General features: G+C 37.4%; 1 protein-coding gene across 35 annotated transcripts in view; it reads right to left on the reverse strand.

The window, feature by feature from the left end:
- Nucleotides 1-22761, reverse strand: part of NRXN3 (neurexin 3) — a 1559048-nt gene that overhangs the window by 29748 nt on the left and 1506539 nt on the right. For 25 of the 35 annotated variants that reach the window (XR_009399186.1, XM_059373628.1, XM_059373609.1 and 22 more), the window contains one exon: nt 20337-20415. Coding sequence is in view for 31 of the 35 variants with exons in the window: in XM_059373628.1 (XP_059229611.1) it covers nt 20337-20415 (79 nt within the window). In the remaining 4 variants the exon portion in view is untranslated. Of the gene's footprint in view, nt 1-20327; nt 20416-22761 lie in introns of all 35 variants that reach the window. The other 10 variants (XR_009399188.1, XR_009399187.1, XR_009399185.1 and 7 more) reach the window with 1 other exon arrangement.

The following is a 22761-nucleotide window of genomic DNA, read 5'->3' on the forward strand; positions in this document are numbered from 1 at the left end:
TATATATATATATAAACTATATATATATATATATATACTATATATATATATATACATATACATACACATTTTTCCCCCCCAGGGGCTAGAAGCAAGCTTTTGTGGCAACACAGATATTGATCATTGTGTGGGCAAAAAAACAATTCATTTATAATTGATTCAGGCCACCATGACTGATCTTCGTGGCTACTGGTTTCTGACTCCATAAAATGTGCTGTGTCACTTAACGAATCTGAAAAATCTAAACAGTAATCAGCAGTAATCTTATCAAGTGCAACAGGCAGCAGAAGGAATGGCTTTTTTATAAGGAGAAGGTGAGCCTCACATGGACAACGACAGTCACAAAGAAAACCTGCTATTTATTTCCCAACTGACAGAAAGAACAGTTGGTTCCCACCCAGTACTGGGGTGCTGTTAGCAATCTAAGATGTGACTTTGAAAAGTCCTGTTCTGGACATTCTGGAATAGATCCCCCATTACCTCCTTTTTGGAAAAAGAGCATTTCCTTATGATAGTAATAATTATTATTAATTATAATAAAAATCTATGTCAAAACAGAAAACATCATTATTATGATAAATCTTAGTATGAGGAATTTTTCTTTTATTCCCCACTGTAGAAGCACAGGCAAATTTTTATGGTGGGGCAAGTATTAAAAAAAGAATATACAAAATACTTCCTTTAAAATCATTAATCACACTGGGAAATGATCAGTAACTTTAAAATCACATATTCAATGACTTAACCGATAATGGCTGCCGTGGTGAGGATGGTAGTGGGAAATGCGGAACTGTGTAAATTATAAGGAGGTCGATACTTGGCTCTATCTCCTCACCACCATCATTGATAAGCAATTCTCATCTCTAGCACAGTGCTTTGAGGCAATGTCTGCTTTCCTTAAAAAAACTGTGGTGTGACGAATTCACTCAGAGCCTTTGCAAGATGTAAGAACACCTAGGGGCACCTGGGTGGCTCAGTGGGTTAAGCTTCTGCCTTCGGCTCAGGTCATGATCTCTGGGTTGTGGGATGGAGCCCGGCATTGGGCTCTCTGCTCTGCAGGGGGCCTGCTTCCCCCTCTCTCTCTGCCTGCCTCTCTGCCTACTTGTGATCTCTTTCTGTCAAATAAATAAATAAAATCTTAAAAAAAAAAAAGGACACCTAGAATTTGCATGCGGTCTTCAGTCTTTCACGTCCAAGTTGCATGGGTTTGAAGAAATAATGCACAATCCTACACTGAAAGGTAGGTATCATCTAAGACTTTAAGACCCGGGAGATGACTTTGGTGACGCTTCTTATCTCAGACATATATTCTTCTTATCTCAGACATATATTCCTGTCACCTTCTCCTTTATTGGTAGTTATTCCTGTGCCAAAATGACGGTCTGGCTTTTTTTTTTTTTTTTTTTCTTAATCTACATTTCTCTGGTGACCACATAATCTTACTCACTATACGTCCATTCTTCACAAAGCCTGCTTGCCCTCCACCAAGGGGCACTGGAGGGTCACTAAAGTCACTAAATTCACTCTCATCTCCGCTTACCAGGAGAGGTAAAAGGACACCAGTGCCTATTTATGTGAAGATTCTTTCTTTTATACCGTAGACAAAATCCTCTAAGAGAGATGCTGTTCCCAAATGACTCCCTCTCAGAGATGACTGACTTTTTCCTCATGTCTGACGCTTCCTGCAAGCTCAAATGCTTCTTCCTTCTCCTTTCCCCAGTTAACTTTCACTTACCCCTCATAATGAAGCTCAAATATCAATTTTTCAGAGAAGGTTTCCCTGCCCTCACCCTACCTCCTAACCCTCCACCCCCTACTCTGTCACAGCTATGAAATTATTTGAAAATCAAAAGTTGAAGAAAAAAAAAATCCAAGGAAGTAAGTATAAGTCTGTGTATATAATTTTGTGTATATATGATGTGTGGTCACGATGATATTAAAACACAAACATATGCAGACTTCATGGTCAGATTTCTGGTGTGACAAGTGCTAGAGGGTCTCTAATTCCAATATGAAGTTATTTTCACATCAAAAGAACCATCTGTGAAAGTTATTAATTGATACTTTATTGCAAGTATATAAACATAAGGATACATATATTTTTAAAAATCCAGGTTGTCAGTATTTATGATCACGTTTTCCAAGACCAGTATGATAGAAGGGGAAATGAAAAAAATCAGTCCTAAATTACCCTGCCTAACATTGAAACCACACATCAAGTAGGTCAGTTTGGGGTAAAACAGCAGAGGCATGTTATGGAGTGTTAGGTTATAGAAAAGATATTTTTCTATATTTATTTAATGAAAAAGATAATATTTTCAATAAATATATTATTTTGGATAATATATTTATTTAATGAAAAAGCACTTTTTCAAATTTCTTAGTTCCATCTATGGCATCAGCATTGTGCTGATGGGTGGGATGGGTTGTTGGTGGGGAGAGGGAGGTACTAAACATGCACCAATCTGTGCATGATTTTAAAAGGGAGCCTTTCTCCACTGGGTGAGAATCCACAAAGAACAGCATGTTGATTAACTAACTACCCCCGCCTGACAATTTTCTAAATGAAAATAAAACCATAGCAAACAAAGTGTAGGAAAAAGTCTACGTGAATGGATAAGGTCAACACTCATTTATCAAGTTCAATGATAACAAATCAGCCTTCATGGAATGCCTGACCCAGAGATAATCCATAAGCAGTTTGAAAACTGGAACTACCATAAAAAATATAATAAAGAATTATTTCACCAATCGGTGTGATAAAGGAAGCTGTGTAATAGCATTTGGCAGTGGTTCCAGAGCAAACAATTCAGTAAACCAATGAAGTCATGACAAGGGAAGGTCATAAAGCAGACTCTGAATGTGGCCAATGAAAGTGAAATTAGATTTTTTTTTTTAATGCCTGTAAATACAAATGTTTTTCCTTTAGTAGCACTGCCTTTTTTTTTTCTAAACCTGGGTTATAAGATCAGTGATAGCATCAGGACATTATCGACTTCCCAATTGGTTCTTTCGGATTACCCGTAGATGCTATCAAAAAGGGACGTTCTCAGAAGCATAAGAGAAAATTCTAAAAATCCATTATACGTAAATTCAAACATATTTTATCTGTGATGATATTCACAATTTTAACAATTGACAGAAGCTTTTAATAGTCACAACTAACACCATCAAAAGAGTGAAAGTTGTCCCAGAACACAAAACAGATATCAGAAAGTCTTAGCAAGCCCTCCCATTTCTGCCTTAGTGTGGGAATCCCTCTTCATGTGGGTATTGAAGAGTGGTTGCTTTTATCTTTAAACAACCCTGTTGTTTGAATAACTATGCTCCAGGCCTCACATTTGAACCATTTGTTTTACCAGCTGTTTCTAAAAATATGTTCATGATGGAGACTTTTTCTGTCTTTAAAATTGCTTTTGTTGAGGGCTTTGTCCCCCTTACACAAGAGAAAGGGTAGAGATAGGGAATACGACATCTGCTGAAATACCTCACCGCTTCCGGAAAGGACTGTAGTCATAAGCTGCACTTGAAAAAAAGAAAGAAGAAGAAGAAACACCAAAAAACTGATAAACTAATGACTGAAGAGACTATGGCGTTCTTTTGGACTCAAGGTAATCAAATGTTTTAATTCGTTCCTACAATCTCTGTAGCAGGGGTGACAGATGTTCCCTACAAGGCAGAGAGTCTCAATTAATCTACAGCTGGTTTAATTTTCTGGACATCCTATCAAGGGAAAGAAGGAAGCAGAGGGAGGTAGAGAGAGAGGAATGCAAAGTTTTTAATTACTCGGTTGCAACTGTCTCCTCTCCTCTCTGTATTCCCTCCAACAAGCAGATGTACAGCTGAGGGTCGTCAGGCAGCGGAGACCACACAGCACCTCAAGGCTGGGATGTAAAATCAATCAGATTCCCAAGTGTCTGCTGAAGGCCACTTCACATCCCATCTGTGTTTCTGGTTTCCGAGCACAGATTCCTGGTAATGGGTCATTTACGGGCTACCTCATGCCTCTTGCTGCTGTGTGACCACCTGGTACATCCACGGGCCATTTGTCACCTGATGAACAGGACTGACTTCAGGGAGCTGGTGTGCGCTCAGTGTTACAGAGCCCTACCTTGTCACCCTCACCATCCTCTTGCGTTCCTCCAGCAGCTTCCTTGCAGAGCCTTATACCACCGACTTAACTCAAACTCATGGGAAAAGCAGGAATTCACTATTTTTTTTTTCCAAATTACTGGTCTGGCCGAGTTTTTATGTCTAAATATTCTCAAGATTCCACTTGCTGGTCTTCTAATATAGCCATATATTTATATCTATATGTATATATATATATATCCTTATTTTCTGATAACACATACTCTACATAGAAATTCTGAAGAATGAATAACAATATAAAACAGAATAAAATAAAAAATCACCCTCTGGCTAAATTAAGTGTGATATTTTCAATATTTAGATAATAGATTCTGCTAAGCAAGAGGTTATTGGTATAGATTAGCCAAGAGAGAAAAAGGAGGAGGAGATGAGAAACATAGATACAAGCCAGTAACTGCCTTTAGTACAGATCATATCCTTTCTTTTGGCTGGGCGCTAAGGTTTTTGACTTTTGACACAAAGATGGATCACATTAGCTCAAATGTAGATTAATTCAGCATGGCTAAATAGTTCTCTCTGCTATGAGGGTTCAGATGGAAAAAAAAATCTCAATTTAGATTCCAGTCCTTAAACATTTCTATTTTTCTTTAAGTCCGTTCACATTCTAAACTAATTTTGGTTTTCTCATAACATTTATCCTGGAATTTTTTGGGAATATCCTATTTTGTGCCTTTCATCTATATCTTTGTCCTGGGATTCAAAAACTATCTTAATACTTAATAGTGAAGTGACCTACACATAGAATAACTTCTTGGGTGCTCAATGAAAACTTCTTGGGGCTTGATCTTAAGATCATCTGGTTCATAATAAAATTTTAGATTTTGGTCTTTGGTCTTCAAAAATCTATTAAATATAGTGTGCCAGTATAGGGAATACTTTAAACCTCATTTTCTGGTTTCTGGATGTTGGTGTGTTTGTTTTTACAAAAACCAGTAAAATGTGAAAAAAAAAATCTGTGGGGAAGGATTAATATCCAGTTGCCAACACTTATTTGCTAATTAAAGATGCTACAAATTGTGACAAAACATTATTTTTGTGAAAGACATTGATTTAATCATAAAAACTAGAAGATACAATCTCAGAGTATAGCGCAATTCTATAAGTTTAACTTTGTGGAGATTCTATATATACTGTTCTGACTTTTCCTATTTCGCCATAAGTTTTGGGGTTTGGCTTGTCACTGGTTTTACATTTGAGCTTTGGAACCATAGTTCCAGTTTGCTGATCATCTGTCTTCGGTGTAGGAAGGTGACAGCAGGAATAGCTAACTCAACACTAAAGCATATGCTGATTGAGCCTGTACTATAAACCATTTCCAATCCCCACTAATTGCTTTGCCATTTGTCTGGAACCTCTTGCTGACTCCCCCTAGTGGCCATAAAATAGAGAGTTACAGATCTGACCCCTCAATGGCCAGTAAGAAGAAAACCAATCTTTTACAGATCTCTGTATTTTGTGTTGGATACTATCTCAGTTTAAAATAAAATCTGAGCTTTTTCTTTTTTTCTTTTAACTTGATACATAGTATCAGTAAAATGGCATGGGTTATGGATTTAGGACACTTGGGATTTAGTTATAACTCTAACAAACACTAGTTCAGTGACCCTCAGCAAATCAATTTACCTATGTAGGTTTTAGTTTTGTCACCTAAGACAAAATAATTTTAATGAACTCTTAAATTCTTCAAGTGTATACTCTAGAGTTGTATAAACGTCAAGATTATAATAAAAGAAAAAAAAAGATACAGAAAAGACCTTCAGGCTATAGGAGTTTGGAAGAGGAGTTTCTGGGTTTAATTTGTTACTCAGTGTTGCCCAGTGATACCTTCACCAGAAGTCTTACTTAGAGCACACTCCTCAAACTTTATGAAGGGGTAAGATCGGAAGGAATTTTTAAAGATAGGATGAAAAACACTATGTGTGTCATTGCTGTATTTTGTTTGACTTTCGTGGGGTCTATTTTTGTTTTAACATCTTAAATATATTTAATTTCAGTCTGTTCAATGAGGGCACGCTCTCTCCAGTTTATCAGTTCCTGCTATGGCTGATTGTGTGAAATCTGGTCTACCAGATTTTCATATTACCCGGATGGCCCCTGGGGACTGAGTTTGCCCATTTGCTTTATAGGGAAAGCCTGTTAACGCATAAGCAGAAATAAATAAAGAAATAAACAAGCACGCAAACAAAAAAAGCTAAACCAATCAATCCATCACACCATAAAATATCAGGCTACTGTAGGCATAATGGAGGAAAAAAGAAATCAACTTTCTTTTGTTACGTTCCTATCAGGTCGTCTATCAATAGGCCTTAGTTTACTCTTGTTTTATTCCTGTTTTCTACAGTTCCCTTTATCTTAAAGGCTTCTTAAACCACTAATTCCAAATTCCATTGTTTTAGAAGCTAACCCATAACACCTCCTGCCCCCAAAGCCTCTCTTAAGGGCTCCCTTTTTCTTGTCTCCCTGCATTGTCTCTTCATTTTGTTCTCTGCTTTCTTTCTGAGCCAGCTGAGGATCTCAGAACTCACACTACCACCTCAGGGCGCCTTGCTAACAGAGAAAGCTTCTCATGCCTTCACTAAGCATCCCACCTCCCCAGAGTGAATCTTACACTCCCCCTGGGGCTGGGACACATCAGGTTCTGGCTTCACAGTCCACCTGATACTCATCCAAGGTTTTCTCATGCTTGTTTTCCATCGATTTCTAATGTTAAAGTTGCTAAAGGGACGGAGCACTAATTCATAAAATCCTTAAGTAACAGATGCCATTTCCATAGTCGTACTAAATATGGCTTTGACGCTGTATTTTCATAGACTGTTCCTGCCTAATCTGCTGCCAGGTGGTAGAAGACAGGCTTCTCCTCAGGACAGAAGGAGAGCTCCTTTCTGCACCCCACTGCATAATCCCTTACCTCTGACACTCAGAGGGCCAAGACATCAATAAACGCTTTTGTCCTCAGTGCAGGAAGGGATCCTATATATTGCGTCCCTTCAATTTTGTCTGCCCCATTCAGTTCCTGTGCCAGTGTCCCCAAGAACGTTTTTCTCACTTTGCTCTGCAAAACTTATAAAGCTACAAATCAAAAAGTACGGGGAAAGAAGAGGTTCTCAGCAGGTTGCAAATATCATATCTCAGTCATTTAGACATTTGTCAGCTCAATAACCCACAGCCAAGGTTTGGGGAAGAATTACTGGGATGTGACACAGCATGTGGGCTGGAGTTCAAGGAGTCGACTGCCAAAGAGGCCTGGAAGCCGGGGAGAAGGCAGCCCATGCCCAGCTGAAGCGGGGAGTCCAAAAAATAGATTTGCAAAAGGAAGGGCAAAGCATCAAAGTTTTAGAAAGAAATGCAGTGTGCACGGGGAGTGGAGATGACCCTGGTGGTGAATGTTTGCTTGTGGTCCTGTTTGAAATCTGAGATAATGACATGTTGGAAACAATACGTTTGGGGTTTTTTTTCTTTTTTTTTTTTTTAAGATTTTATTTACTTGTCAGAGAGAGCACAAGCAGGGGGAGCAGCAGGCAGAGGGAGAGGGAAGTAGAGGGAGAAGCAGGCTCCCTGTTGAGCAAGGAGTCCAATGTGGGACTCCCATCGCAGGACCTTGGGATTATAACCTGACCCGAAGGCAGACGCTTAACTGACTGAGCCACCCAGGTAGCCCAGAAACAATGAGTTCTTAATGTCCTATCGTATCTCACGTGGTCTCAGGAACTTAACGGAGAACTCAACAAATGTGTGTTAATACTGGCGACAGAATGAACAAGAAGGACTCATGTACACGTATTTAGGTGAGGAATTTGTAGTCACATATATATGACTATCAGAAGCCTATCAGATGTCCTTAGATCAGGGATCAGCAGACTGCCAAATCCAGTTTCTTGCCTGCTTTTGCAAATGAAGTTTTACTGAAACATAGCCCCGCTTGTTCATTTACCTATTGTCTACGGCTGCCTCTGTGTTACAACAGGGCTGAGTAGTTGTGATGGGTCATCTAAGACTCTCAAAATCTAAAATATTAGCTCTCTATCCTTTTACAGAAAAAAGCCTGCCTGACCTTTGCTCTGAGGGATGGATGGGACAAATTGGAACACTTGGCAATACAATGTTGCCAACTGTCATTATCTTTCAGCAGAAAGATGCCTCTGTGTTTCAGAGCTAAGAGGGCCGTGCAGCTACTGGGGATGGAGAACAACTCAAGCGTTCGCAACTATAACATTTTCTGGTTTAGAAAATCTGGCTTCAGGACTGGTCAAGACCGATATAGCTTGTAATGAGACACTCAGATGCTTGGGCGAGCTCTAGTTTCCTTGGAAGGATTCTAATAAAAGCAAGCACAGCTTTAAAAAGATGCTTTCTTTTTAATTGTCAATTTTAGTTCTTAATAAATCCTTTTATTCTTGCAAAGAAAATTTAAGGACCCAAAAAAGTTTGGTTTTTGGTTTGGGAGGAGGTTTGTTGTTGTTGATTTTGATTTTTTTTTTTTTTTAATAGTCTGAGACCCATAAGGTAAGAAAATAAGAAAAATGAGGGACTAAGAAAGATGTCCTCTGCCACCCTTGTTCACTTATTTTGTTGCTTTCTATTATCGTAACATCGAAAACACTGTGTTCCAAGGAACATAATTATTTCAGCAATAAAGAAAATGCAGCATCTTACTCTAAGAGCCTCTGTCTTCAGAGGGGCTGTTGTCTGATCAGATGTTCTAAACAGGACCGCTGATGAGTCACGAGCGAGAAGCCCCAGTGCACAGATTATTACATAGGAGAAATCGAGAGGGGATAACCTCGCGTCAGTGGTGGCATTTGCCCTGAATATTGGAGCCATTCCACCGCACAGGAAACCAGGGTAAGTTGTTTCAACCACAGCTGTTTAGATCAATCAGAACTGAGCAATTTCATAACCCCAATCAAGCAATGCTTTTGAAGCCTTTGAGAGACACAGTAATTAATCCACTTAACAAGTACTACCCAACCACTTAATACACTCAATACACAAACTTTCTGTCATTGTTATGCAAGAAGCCAGCTCTTTTATATATCTGGGTTAATGGGGAGTAAGTGCTACAGAGTAAGAGACAGTATAGCCTCGTGACTAGTGTGCGGGCTTAAGGGCCGGTTGGATTGGGTTCAAATCGCATTTCTTCTGCTTCCTTGCTGTGTGGCCTTGGACAATTTGCTTAGCTCCTCTGTCCCTCAATTTACTCATCTTTAAAATAAAAACGATAATCATAGCCCATCACAAGACTTCTATGATGACTAAAGAAGTTTAAAATATAAAATACTTAAGACTATCCCTGACTATAATTAAGTGTTCAAGGAATATTTACCAAATGAAAGAAAACAGAGAAGCAGTGGCAAACCTATAGGAGAAGGCCTAGAAATCAGTTCAGGAGACTCTATTCAGTATTATATGTCACTGAAAGTTGACCATGGGGGCAACTAACCCTGACATCAAATCAAAGTAAAATATTGCACTATTGGAAACCCAATCACAGAATTTTCTCGTCAAATTAGAAGGGCTAATAAGATCCAACACTTTTCCTTTTTAAGTCCCAGATCTCTCAAACTCTTTTACAAAGCAATGATTAAGTATCTAATGGGAAAACAACTTTTTTAAGCTTCAGTCATTTGTCTGTAATACAATGGTTCTCATGCTGTTTTAAGTGTTAGTACACTAGTTTACTCTAAGAGGAAATGTAGAAGTAAAAGGGCATTGATATATTTCACTGGGTACTTGGTTAATTAACATGCATCAAATACTATAACTAAGTAAAGTTCATTATATTTTAAAAGTTACAAAAACATAACAAGTGAGTAATGGAATCATGCTGGAGGCTACAATTATGTGCTCAGAAATGCATCTATTATGTCTTTCTGAAGCTCAAGCAGCAAAATTTGTGAATCCAGGAACTATCTTATTCATCTTCAGTGTTACTAAAGGAGGAGTATTTGGCAACTCTATTTTGAGGAAACAGAATTAGTGAAAGCTCCACAAATGAACCCATGAGAGCTCCAAAATTTAGTGCTTTAATAAGTGTTTAATCTGGATCCTCTGCACACACTGCAGTAGAAATAAAGTATGTCCATTTTCAAACGGATTTGGGTTTGAATCTAACCTCTGCCACTAGAAGCAGATAATACAATCTTGGAAAAGCAGAGTTTTTGAGTTCTCCTTTTCTCAACCGTAAGATGGCCATTACAGTTTCCCACTCACAATAACTTAGAAAAATATTAAATAAATCCCATGGTTTTTTGTCCCCCAGCATGGTTCTTAAGCCAGGGGTTGCTAGAGTCAGCTCCTGACGGCTAGATTATTTTCAGCAATTTTGCCAGTTGGTTGTTCAATAATCATCATCAAAAATGAAAGCATATAAAATTGCAATTAAATACGTTATGACAAAAAACAAGGTATTAAAAACCCAAAACTCATTATTTCCTGGTTATATCACTACATTTTACTGTTATCTGTGCTCTCGAGGTGATGATGTCTGTAGTGTCTGTGGTGAAAATACTACATAATCACGAACTAATGAGCAGTAATTCCCAGTTCTCAGTTTCGTGTTGTCATATTTGTGGCTTGAACTCAGGCATGTGGCAATACTTTACATGACAGAAAACACTATAGTCAGGGTTGTGTGTGTGCTGGTTCTTAACATTTATGGGCTAGTTGCTTTCCCTCATTCCTCATGAATACCTCTCCCCACTCCCTATCACCTTACCTCCCTTTACTCTCTTCTGTCTTCCCTCTCTCCTTTCCTGTCTTTTTTAAAAAGTTCTTCTCTATCCACAGTGCCCACTAAGCTCCTCTTGCTTTGCCCTTACCCTAAAGAGCAGCACAGAGCTACCTGGACCTGTCTGAGACATCTCATCATAAAACCATCTGCCTCAACACGCTTTCTCTTTTCCAGATTAGAACCATGGACTTCTAGAATCTTGGAACTATTTTAAAAATCTTGAATCCATTAACCCATTGCATACTTATTTTATATTCTCTTGCTCAACCTTTATGAATAAAGAGGTGAAGTCACAAAGATTCGTCTTCATACGATCAGTGTTAAACAAACCACGTCATTCCAAGTCATCCCACAAATTTTCTGGATCATCAGAAGTATTGTCCAGCGCCTGAATAATTAACTGGGCACTTTTCTCCACTTCTCTCCCAAGAAATTCAGACTCTATTCTCAGAACTAAAGTTATTATCGATGTCATGTGCTTTAGAAAGAGAAAAGAAAGGATTTAGTCTAAGTCAAAGTGTTGGCTTGGTAATGCTTCCATGAATTAAAAAAATAATATAAAATATACATCATTTGACTCTGAAAGATCAAAAGATACTCTCACCTCAAAATATGCATGAGGTAGAACCAGTGAGTTAAAAAGCTTTTTTTTTTCTTTTTACTTTTTTTTCCCTCCAATGTCTTGCCAAACACATTTATATTATATTTTAGGTTAAAATGCATAAACATAAATGCTTTTCATAATAAAACACATTGCAATTCTCACAAATTCCTTACCAATTCAGGAACAGGCACTGCTCTATATAGCAGAAATGAGGATCCTTTCTTACTAGCATTTTCTGAAAAACCTTTCTGTTCATCTGTTCCTGAAGAAAAGGTTTAACTAGAAGACTGATAATCAATAGAAAAACTCTCCGGAAATCAGCCTGTACGTAAAATCTCTTTACCAGTAAGCCCATTTGATTATGCCCAAAAAATCAACAAGGGTTTCCTGTTGTTGTTGATCACGTGGTTGTTTGGCTCTTATCATTAGCGATTTCCCACTCTAAGTTTTGCTCACCCCCCCCCCTCAGCCAGTAAAAAGCACAACTTATGACTTCCAGATGCAAAGCACAGTTATCAGCCTTACACTTCGACTGAAAATTTGTTTTGCTTCTTTGTGAAGTTCCCTAGGGGTGAGGTTAAAAGTAGAGACAAGAGGGGAGTGAGAGATAAAGGGAGAGCATTTCAAACCACGTATTACAAACAGAGAACAGAATCACAGAACAACAGCACGACAGTGGACTCTGAGACAAGATGGCAAGACAGATGTACCAGACAAGAGACACATGCTCGACTGCTGGGCCAAGGGAAGCAAACACAAGAACAAAACCATACAGAGATGTGAGAGCAGCTCGTGGGGGCTGCCGTGACCCAATGGAAATAATAGGAAAAACGAGAACCCATGAAATTATAACTATGAAAGAAAGTTACCCCCACAACTCATACACTGGACTTGCTGGGTTAGCCGGGATGTGTCACTTGGATGAAACACAAGATGGCATCGTTATAGCCATGCATTGGTGATGAAGGCCATGGTTAGTTGATTAGCTACAAAACTATCACTGCATGCCACGCAATGATCCTAGGCTGGTCCAGAAATAAAAGACACAACAAATATTCTACATCTGCAATAAAATTCTTTTTATGCCATCTGAAATTTGTGGGCAGGAATGTGTTTCTCTGTTGTATCTGGATGTCTGTCTGTCCTTCCTTCTTTCTTTCTTTCTTTGCTGACTCATCTGTCCTCCTTTCAATTAATTATATTGTCACATGGATGGGGTGGGGGTGGGGGGAAGAAAGCCAAGTGGCCTGTGCAGATATGGGGAAAAGGGAAAAGGAAGGAAATTAAAAGGAAAAATAATATCTATATAGGAGGAAGAAGAGGAAAACACAGTATTTCATTCTTTGGTACACAACTTTCTTGGAATTATGGGGGTTTGTTTTGTTTCGAGCATAAAGATAAATACTGGAGGGATATGCTGAAAGGGGATAGAGATTAGAGATTAGGATGGCAAGAAAAGATTTTGTTGCCTTGTTTATTTTGTATATCTATGTATCTCTCGGTATTTAAAAAATGATTATAATTACCAATAAAAATATAGCAATGAGTTTCACATAGCCATAATGATCAAAATACTAAATGTGAATCAAAACAAAATAAAGTAAATTGAATCACCAAAAATTCATGCGGCACAAGATGAGGTGAAACGACAGAAAATGTTTTTCAAATATATACAAGATATATATCTATGTATATATATACACAGGAATGTGCATATATGGATAGATATATCTGTATAATTTTTTTCTCTCCACCCTTCCCAGGGATAACTGAATTATGGAATCGTCACTGTAATTATGATACAGAAAAAAACAAAACCTAAAGAAAAGTTCGCATGCTTTGTTCGCCAAGTTAAAACAGTATCATGCAAGTCTGTGTTGGCTGATGTAAAAATGGAGGTGTGAATTTCTGTGTAAACACATGACTGATGGCAGGGACTGTTGTTAATCTCTGTTTACATTAGTCTAATATCACTTATACTGTGTCTACATATATATGGCGTGATAGGTACTATACATTTAGTATGCACAGACATTATATACAAATACATATATATATATATATATACACAGTATTTATACTGGGACTTAATGGGAGAAAAAATACAGAACAAAAAGAAAAAAAGAAAACTCATAAAAACCTTTCCTTGGAAACCCAATCCCTCTTTATTAATTTGGAGGGGAGGGGGCTTGCTTAAACTCACTTGTTATCAATTACTTGCATTGGCATTTGAAATCAGGAAGTTCTCATGAGTTTGGCTTGAAATTCTCCCTTCATCATGCCCAACCATCTTTACCCTGCTACCCAAGAAGACCTGGTACTAGACCTTACTGTGTGTGTTCAAAGACAAGTTTATTACTGAACTGTACTAATTTTTCAATCACAGTGAATCTGAAATTCTGTGCCCTCAAACTAAGATATAGAAGAATGATTTGGGGGGGTAAGTGATTCTGTCATGGGTTGGTATCATCTTCTAAGATTTTTATTTTTCTTGCCCACTCTTAGGCTATGCTATTTCTAAATTAGTAACCTCTCCTCCAAGTTCTGACAATATTCTAGGCATTTCCATTCCCTGTCCACACTGGTTCTTCCCTTTCTTCCCTTTTTCTCTTTTTATTCCTTTTATTTTTCTATCTGTCTTCCCTAATAGACTATGAACTCTCCTTGAAGATGTTTTGTCTTATTTTTGTTTTCCTAGCACCTATTCTGGCGCCTACACAGAACAGTCACTAAAAGTTATTGCACAAATCATTAAACTTTCAAATGGAAATGTGTGTACTTACACATTGATCTTATTGATTCCCGCCCCTTCTCAACATGCCACAAAATCGTGGGTAATGGAAACATTTTTTTTTCCATTTTTATCATTCTTATTCGATTTACTGTTTTTGTTATGAAAACCATGATAATGGTCAATCCATGAGCCACCCATTTTTTGTATGTCATGCCTGAGCTATCTCTCGCCTAATTGTGTACTAGCCAATCAGACTTTCCTATGCTTTTATTTCTATTCATACCCTAATTATCAATGCAATTTACCATTAAGGATTTAAAGGGCACATCTTTGCTTCAATAACTTAAAAATTAGCTTGGGTTGAAGTGGAGTTGGGTTATAAGAGAATGATACGATTCATCAACGAGTGGGTTAATGAATGAAAACAGAAATTACACCATTAAATTGGGAACATTATGTACCCATAAACATACTCTATTAATTTATAAATCACTGGATGAAATTCAAAATTTGGTAGGGGTTAGCCTAGATCTAAATGTATGAATACCTATTTGCTTTTGCATACATTAGACATGTATTATAACTCAGATATAAAAATGACTAATGTCTAGCCAACAATGAGCAATTAAATTAATGAAATTTACATCTATTTATAGTCTTCTTAGCAAAAATAAAACATTTCTGAGATTACTTCATTATCCCTTTATTAAAAGTGTTTTAAAGTAGACTTGAGCTTCAAGGTGGATCCTAGACACTCAAACACTCCTAAGGCATTTTATTTGGGCATTTACTATTCTACTATACACTGAATTTTATTTAATTTTATAAAAATCTTTCCGTATGGAAACTCAAGACTGCAAATAGAATCATTATGTCATTAGTCCATATTTCCATGTAGAAAAGTCTTTCTAAAATTAAATTAAAATCCATTTCTTTGTAATAAAAATGTGTAAGTTGCTCATGCTTTAGGCTTGCCGAAAACGTTAATGACAGGGTATATTTCTATAAACACATAAGACTACAAATATCCTGTTTAAAGCCAATGACCAGCACATATAGGGTTTTTTTTTTAATCTGTGGATTCTGAAAAATAATTCTTATCATTCTGACCCAAAATCAGTTATTGTCTTAACATTTCAGCTGCATTTTCTATGGTGATTCAGCAAATAAGAACCTTCAGGATTTCGTGAGTTATTAACAATTCAGTGCCAGATTTTCATCTTATAAATATTGAGGAATCTCAAACTGATAAAGATTAGGAACCCAGTTCAACCTGGAGAACACAGTAAGGCTATGCTCTTGGTGTTTTGCCAAATTTAAATTTCACCCACACCGGGCTGAATATTATTGTGTGACTAACAAAGAGGAACAAAGTAGCAATAACACCTAATGCAAATGTGAGGGCTGTGGATTTCAGGAGTGAAAATACATCTGAGAATCACTCTGGGGATAGTAATTATTTTGTGATCTCAAATTACTGCCAGTAGTTTAAACATCTCCCTCAATCCCACCATTATGAAAGTTGTTTAGCACAGTCTATTGATGGGTGGATGTGATTCATCCTTACTTCCTTTTTACTGTCTGCCCTCTTGTGGGAGGACTGTCCCTTGAGATTTGATCAAGAACCGTTTTAACAAAAGTAGAAGCAAAAAACCTGGCTAATTGACAACCAGAAAAATGTATCCTTGTGTAATGGCTGGATAATCAATATGGTTAATTGCTGTCATGCCCATTTCTCAGGTGTAAAAGGCATTTCTTGTTCTTCTTCTTTTTTTTAATCTCTGCTCTTTGACCCCAGCCTTCAGTACTTTAAGATACTGAGACTATAAATATATAGAATTCAGAAGGCTGATAATTTTCAATTACACAAGAGCTAACCTGTGATCACAGTATTTCTACTTCCAGAGACATAGACAGTGGAGGTCTAGACCGGGGAAGGGAGAGATTTCTTTTCCATTTGGGAAGTGAATTTTGTCAATTTCTCTATATATCAGAATCAGTTCCCATCTTTTAGATCACAAACGTGAATTTACTAAAGATCTTAATTGTAATTTGATTTCCCATATCATTTATCAATAATCCCATTTTCTAGTGGTCACATGAATCCTCCCCAGCTTATTTTTTGTTGTTGTTGTTGCATCCAAAGAGGTGAGAACAATGAAACATTAATTCACTGCACAATTTCATATCAATAGAAGCATACTTGGGAAGGAAAGAATTTGTTTGCGAAGAGACAAGTCTGAAATATTAAACAGACACCAACTTCTTTTGCGGGGAATATAATCCATGTGTACAAATTAGGAAAATTAAAATCCTGACCCTCAATTTTAGGTACTTGGTTATTCAAATATTCTTGTGAATATGTTCATTTAATGCAGGTATCTTTGTTATGATTTTATAAAGTTTCAATGCTGGTTTCTCCATGTAAATGTTCAGAAAATGCAGTTTGACCTGTGACTCGTTAAAAAAAGTAGAGAATTCTTTTTTGAAGAAGAAGAAATATGGGTTTCTGAGGTGAAATTTATTTGCATGGCATCATGTATTTTAAATAATTCAACAGGTTAACACCTGTTAATATTTAGGTCTTTAAGGGAAGATGAAGTTAGAGATACAAAAAATCTCCAATCTTAACCTAAGATTCTGAGGTATTTTGAGTGTCATATAAATTCAATATAAACATACTCCTGGAGCTTTCACTTTCTGACTTGCTCTCATGGCCTCGGGTTTTTATTTTTTTAATTTGTTTCTTGCTCATTATAACCAGAGAGTATTTTACACTCACTGGATTTAAGATTTCTAGACTATCATCAGCCAAACTCCAAAAAAATTTAAGTGGTCCTTAAGATGATCTGATTGAGTTCTACAAAGGACGGCGATCCCTAAGTGTCAATGCAGGTTGTGGGTGTGAAAGGCAATTGCTTACATCTGATTCAAAACCAGGAGATGGAAAGCCCATTCTCACTTAGCAAAGATTATGTTAAGAAAAACAAGTCCATTAAAAATCTGATGCTCACATGAAAACAAAAGTTGTTGAATAGAGCATATACTAATCTATTCAATTTTATGAAAAATGAGAGTTTTAATGAACCTAAATAACTGAGAAAGCTAGAAAATCCTCCACTGGCTAACAAATTGAGAGAAGAAAAGGTCGTTGTTAAGTAAAATGAAACAAGGCCTGGGTAATTAACCACATTTAGTACATTTCCATCAAACATCTGGTCTGGAAAAGCGTAAAATTTGAGAAACTGAGGCAGTGAGTTAGAATGTTCAAACCCAGAATTGTAACCTCCGTATTCACACAGAATCTCAGACTAACAAATTATGTCAAAGTAATCTAAACCTCACCATTATTTGTTGCTGTATGAGCAACGGAAGATTTCTCTTTTGACAAGGCAAAACCTAGCTCCAGAAATAACTGGTTTAAATTTTTCTGATTTTTAAATCTAGATTGTTCGGGGAAGATGTGAAGGCTATGGAGGTATTTCTCATAGAATACAAAAGAAGCCTCAGTATCTCTATGCTTATAACCTTCATCAGTGTTAATCAGGCCCCCAGGGTAAAACCTCTGTGTCAGTAGGAATATCTATCTCCTTCCTGTATTAAATATGCCTCTAACGTATTTCCGTGTATATCTGAATCACTTATCAGGAATACTTTATGGAATAAATAAATTGAGAAAGAAGAAATACTTGTTCTTCCAATGTGAGGAGTTGAATAGTCCCAGGCAGAGGGAATCATGTTAGTTCCTTCAGGGCCAACACTGTGTCACTTACCTTATTTATATAACCCCCTCCCACACCCCCTTGCTAAACACAACAGATTGTTTTAAAACCTGCCTTTTTCTCCCACCTGCCCCATGTAATTATATTACTCAAGAAATACTGGCATTGAATTTCTGTCCTCTGCTTTTGAATCAGATGAAACACCTGTGCAGCCACTAAAAAAAAAAGCAAATGGACTTAGTTTGGAGCCATTCAGGTTTGGGCCCATTCGAGTTCAATACCAAATGGCAATATACACCCACAACCTGGAGCTGTAGACCTTGTGAAGCAGATCTGGAAAAGCCCTCTGTTTTATTAGGGAGGTTGCTATGGTGATGACCACGCGTAGGAGGCAGGAAGGTAGTAGCGGGAGACAGTGGCAATATTTTGTAATGGCCAAGCCTTAATTTTTGTAAAAAGACTAAAAATCCAGTTTTGAACCATAATGTTGCATCTATACAGATATTACTGCTATGAAAGCAAGATAACCAGAGAAAGGATGAACAAAAAATTCAATGTAAAGTCTAGGTATCTTAAACTATTGGCCACGAAATCAGTTACTTTAATACATATCTTAGGGGTCATGACAGATTCATATCTGAATTCCTAATATCTGTTACCTGCCTAACATATAGTTAACTCAAAAAATATTTGCTGAACTGAATTATTTTGGAGAGGAAATTTAGGTAACAAAGCTCCTAATTCTATTTTCCAATAGCTTGCTTATGGAAATCAGTAGGACAGGAAGGCCTCAATGCTAGAGATATACTATATCCTGTCCTAGTGCTCAGAAATATTTACTGAATTAATGAATGGATGAATTAATGAGTGATGATACCCAATTCTGGTATAGACTGGATGTATCTGCCTTCCAGTGTTATTAAAACCTCATGTAGTACATCAAGATTATTATCTAATAATCTGAAAAATTCTGACCACCACGCCAGAGTTACTTTCCTTCTATACAACTGAGCTCCTAAAGGAACAGGTCATATTCCAAAAGGCCCTACCTATTATTATGTCCCCATGTAATGCTAAAAATAGCAACCCACAGAACTTCCTTGATTCAAAGCCACTTGCAAGATACCAGTCAGAACTTCAACAAAATTTGAAAAGAAGAAAAAAACAAACAAAAAAAAACCCAACCAACCAAACAAACAAAACAAAACAAAACAAAAAAACCATAAATCATCTTGGGGTAAGAAATGGAAGGTTTTTACTTTTGTTACATATTTTTTTCACAAACCTTGAATTTCTCTAGAATTAAGCAAAAGAAAATGTTTCATGGCTCACCTTTTTTTTTTTAAGAAAAAAAAAAAATAAGACAACCCAAAGAAACAACTAGAATATTCTATTTATTTCTCTCAGCCTTTGCAGAAATAAGATCCTAACCCAACTCCAGCTTTTAATTCTATTAAACATACACAGAAATTCGATGATATCTGTTCTCTATTATATAGATATATAAATGTTAACTTATAGCAAGTCTCAAAACAGACGACTTGGAAAAATTGATAGGAAATAATCAGGGACTGCAGTTGCCTGCTGGACAATATATAGCTCACTATAAAGAAAGACCATAAAATATCAAAATGTATCCGGGTGCGAATGGGTAACACACTGAAGCCTCGAGTGGCCAAAGTCCTCTTAACTTCAGCACAGTAGATACATTTTGAAGCATCTCAGCCGTTGACATGGCATGGTTCCGTACTAATTTTGTGTTTCCTATGCTATATTACTGCACAATTCTCTAAACGCAGAATGAACAAAATTAGTATAAATATAATACCATGTTAACTGCTGTTGCAATCCCATGGAAATCGTGTTTTCTTTTTATTTTTGTTGTTGTTGTTGTTTCATTTTTGTTGTTTGGGTTGAGTTTCTGGTTTTATTTTGTTTTCCACACAGGCTCAGAAACATTTCAGGACGTTTAAATGATCTTTATAGCTCCTGTCTGGGTTCATGGTGTTTTGATGTTATTCCGATATGGATATCTTCATGCCCCCACCACCCTTTGTCAATTTCATAGTCGCCAGGGTTGCTGTACTTTTCCTGGTCCCATAGTTAATCTGGGTGCCCAATTGCTCAATGTTAAGTGGTACACCATAGATTTTTCTTTGGGTGTCAGGAACTGATGTTAAATTTCCCTGGCTTCTTATCTGCTCCTTCCATGGGATTTGATGCTTTGGATTATATATTAATATTTATATATGTATGCTTATACATATATAGATATAGGAAATACATTAACACACTATTATATATATAAAACACATGTATATTCACATATATGTATGTATTGTTTTTTTGCAAATGTAAAAATAAAGCAAGCAAAACAAGACTGACCTAACCTACCTGTACTCGGCTCACATTCAATGAAGTCTTCGTCATCGCTTGAACATTCAGCAGATGAAACAAGGTCATCTGATGTTGGCTGTGTGTGTCAAAGGAAAAATAATGGGGTAGGGGGAAGGGGAAGAGAGAAGAGAGGGAGAGATAAGGAAACCAATGAACAGAAGGATCAAAGACTTATCACGATGTCCTGCTTCCCATCATTATTGTGTTTCTCTTCTCTAAAGAGAGCATGCTGGAGGATAGAGCATTTAAAACTCTTATGCAGCTGTGAATGGCGAAGGGTTCAGACAACCTGTGTGGACTTTATGAAAAGCTGAATGACTCCAGGTGGTTCCAGGAGGCTCAAGACTATCCCATCCCTGTAAGTCACATTGTACAGCCTGACTCTATTCTGATTTTGATTTCAATTTTGAGAATCTGAAGGGCAAGAGGAGGGTTATACAAATGGTGGGCCCTATAAGAGTGCAAGCCAGCATGGAAAGGCACTGCAAACTTTGAGAGGGTTTCAGTGCATATGGTGTGTGGTCTTAAGTGTATGATTTGGTGGTTGTGAATCTATAGGCAGGCGTAATTAATGAATGCTGTGGAATGCAGTCTGTTCAGGAACAGCATAATGGCTTTTGTTGCTAGCAGCGATCTCTTCATGTAATTGCTGCAATTAGCTGAATTAGTAATGTAGGCCAGCAGAGAAATACCACATGACAGCCTCCGGACACAGGTAAGAATGTTTCTGTCGACAGCAGAAAAAAATCTGGTTGCCACAACAGTAATTCAACTTGTGACACTTTTTTTTTTTTTTTTTTTTCCTATTGGATCCTGTAGAAACCTCCCAATGCCAGGGAATCCACTGCAAGAAATACGGAAAACTGGGAATGGGTACTAAGAAGGGCCTTTGCTGCACAGACGGCGAGAAGACTGTTTTCTGTACCTGACAGAAATTGCATGCACAATTAACACTATTGAATAATTAATCTACAGATCTTACATAAAAAACAAATTTTTGTCCTAGTATGTGCATAGGAGTACTCAGTATATAATAGTTGTTCAATAAACTCCTTTCTTTCCCCCTCTTGATATTAATAATATTAAGTGACTTGCTTAGTTTTATTATTCCCAATGCATTGAAGTCTGAATCCATATTCAAGAAGAAAGAGAAATTAGAAGCCAGATGCTGAGCTAGACATGTATATGTATTTATTTGTTATAACTGTTATTAACTAATCAGATATACTTCTCATAACGGTCCTTTGGGACAGAGTTTTAAGGAGAATTTAAGTTCAGAAGACACAGAACTCAAAAGAAACAGTAAGGATTTGAACAGATAGCTCTTAGTCAAAGTCTGCATTTGTGGTTCACATAAGCTCCTTTTATACCCTTCCTCCATGGTGTTAGATTTGGACTGAACCGTGTCCTCCAAAATTCATATGCTGCAGTTCTAACCCCCCAGTACCTCCGAATAGGACTAGTTTTTGGAGATAGGGTCTGTGTTAAAATGAGATCACTAGGGTGAGCCAAACCCACTATGCCTGCGGTCCTCAATAAAAAGATGAGATTAGGACATAGACATGCACAGAAGGGATGGGTGAAGGCACAGGGAGAAGACAGCCATCCATAAGCCAAGGAAAGAGTCCTCAGGGGAAACAACAACAACAACAACAACAAAACCCTGCTCACACCTTGACCTCTGCCTTCTAGCTTCCACAACGGTGAGAAAATAAATTTCTGTTGTTGAAGCCATTCAGTGTGTAGTACTTGGTTGCAAGCAGACCAATGCACGTGACCACCCATATGCTTAGCATTCCCAGACCACTTCCTTTTTGAAATATACACACGAAGCACAGAATTACTGGACGCAACAAAGAACAATAGAAAAATCCCACTAGGTCGTTGATTTCACTTGACAGTGGTAGAGGAGAGGTGCCTTAAACACTGTTATTGATTGTTATTCCACATTTGACAGAGAGATACTTCAACCCTGCTCCTCCTTAAAGTTAAAAGAAAAAGAATTTTCAAACATACTTTTTTTGTTTTTTGTTTTTTGTTTTCAATTAGACATGACTGAAGGGTGCATTTCATTTCCAGCAACCGAAGCTGGCAGTTGTGTCCCAGAGTCACCCTGATTTGTGTTAGAAACAAGGCGAGCATGCCTCCTTGGAGTTTCTTGTTGTAACTGAGCTTTCTGCATGCCCACTTTCGGTTACTTACGGAAGGGAGGTTGTAAGGGGATACACGTTCACTGCTGGACTGCAGAAGGCAATCACAGGAGGCAAACAGCCTTTTTGGAAGGGTCCCCATCACTGTGGGGTAATTCGAAAGCATGACTTATCCATTCAGGTAAAACCGCTCATAAGGCAGCAACAATTGTTTTGGGTGTTTGAGGGAATGGATCTTAGATCTGAAAATACTTTTTGACCTGCCAAAAGCT

This window comes from Mustela nigripes, chromosome 13, assembly GCF_022355385.1.
Source record: "Mustela nigripes isolate SB6536 chromosome 13, MUSNIG.SB6536, whole genome shotgun sequence".
Lineage (NCBI taxonomy): Eukaryota > Metazoa > Chordata > Mammalia > Carnivora > Mustelidae > Mustela > Mustela nigripes.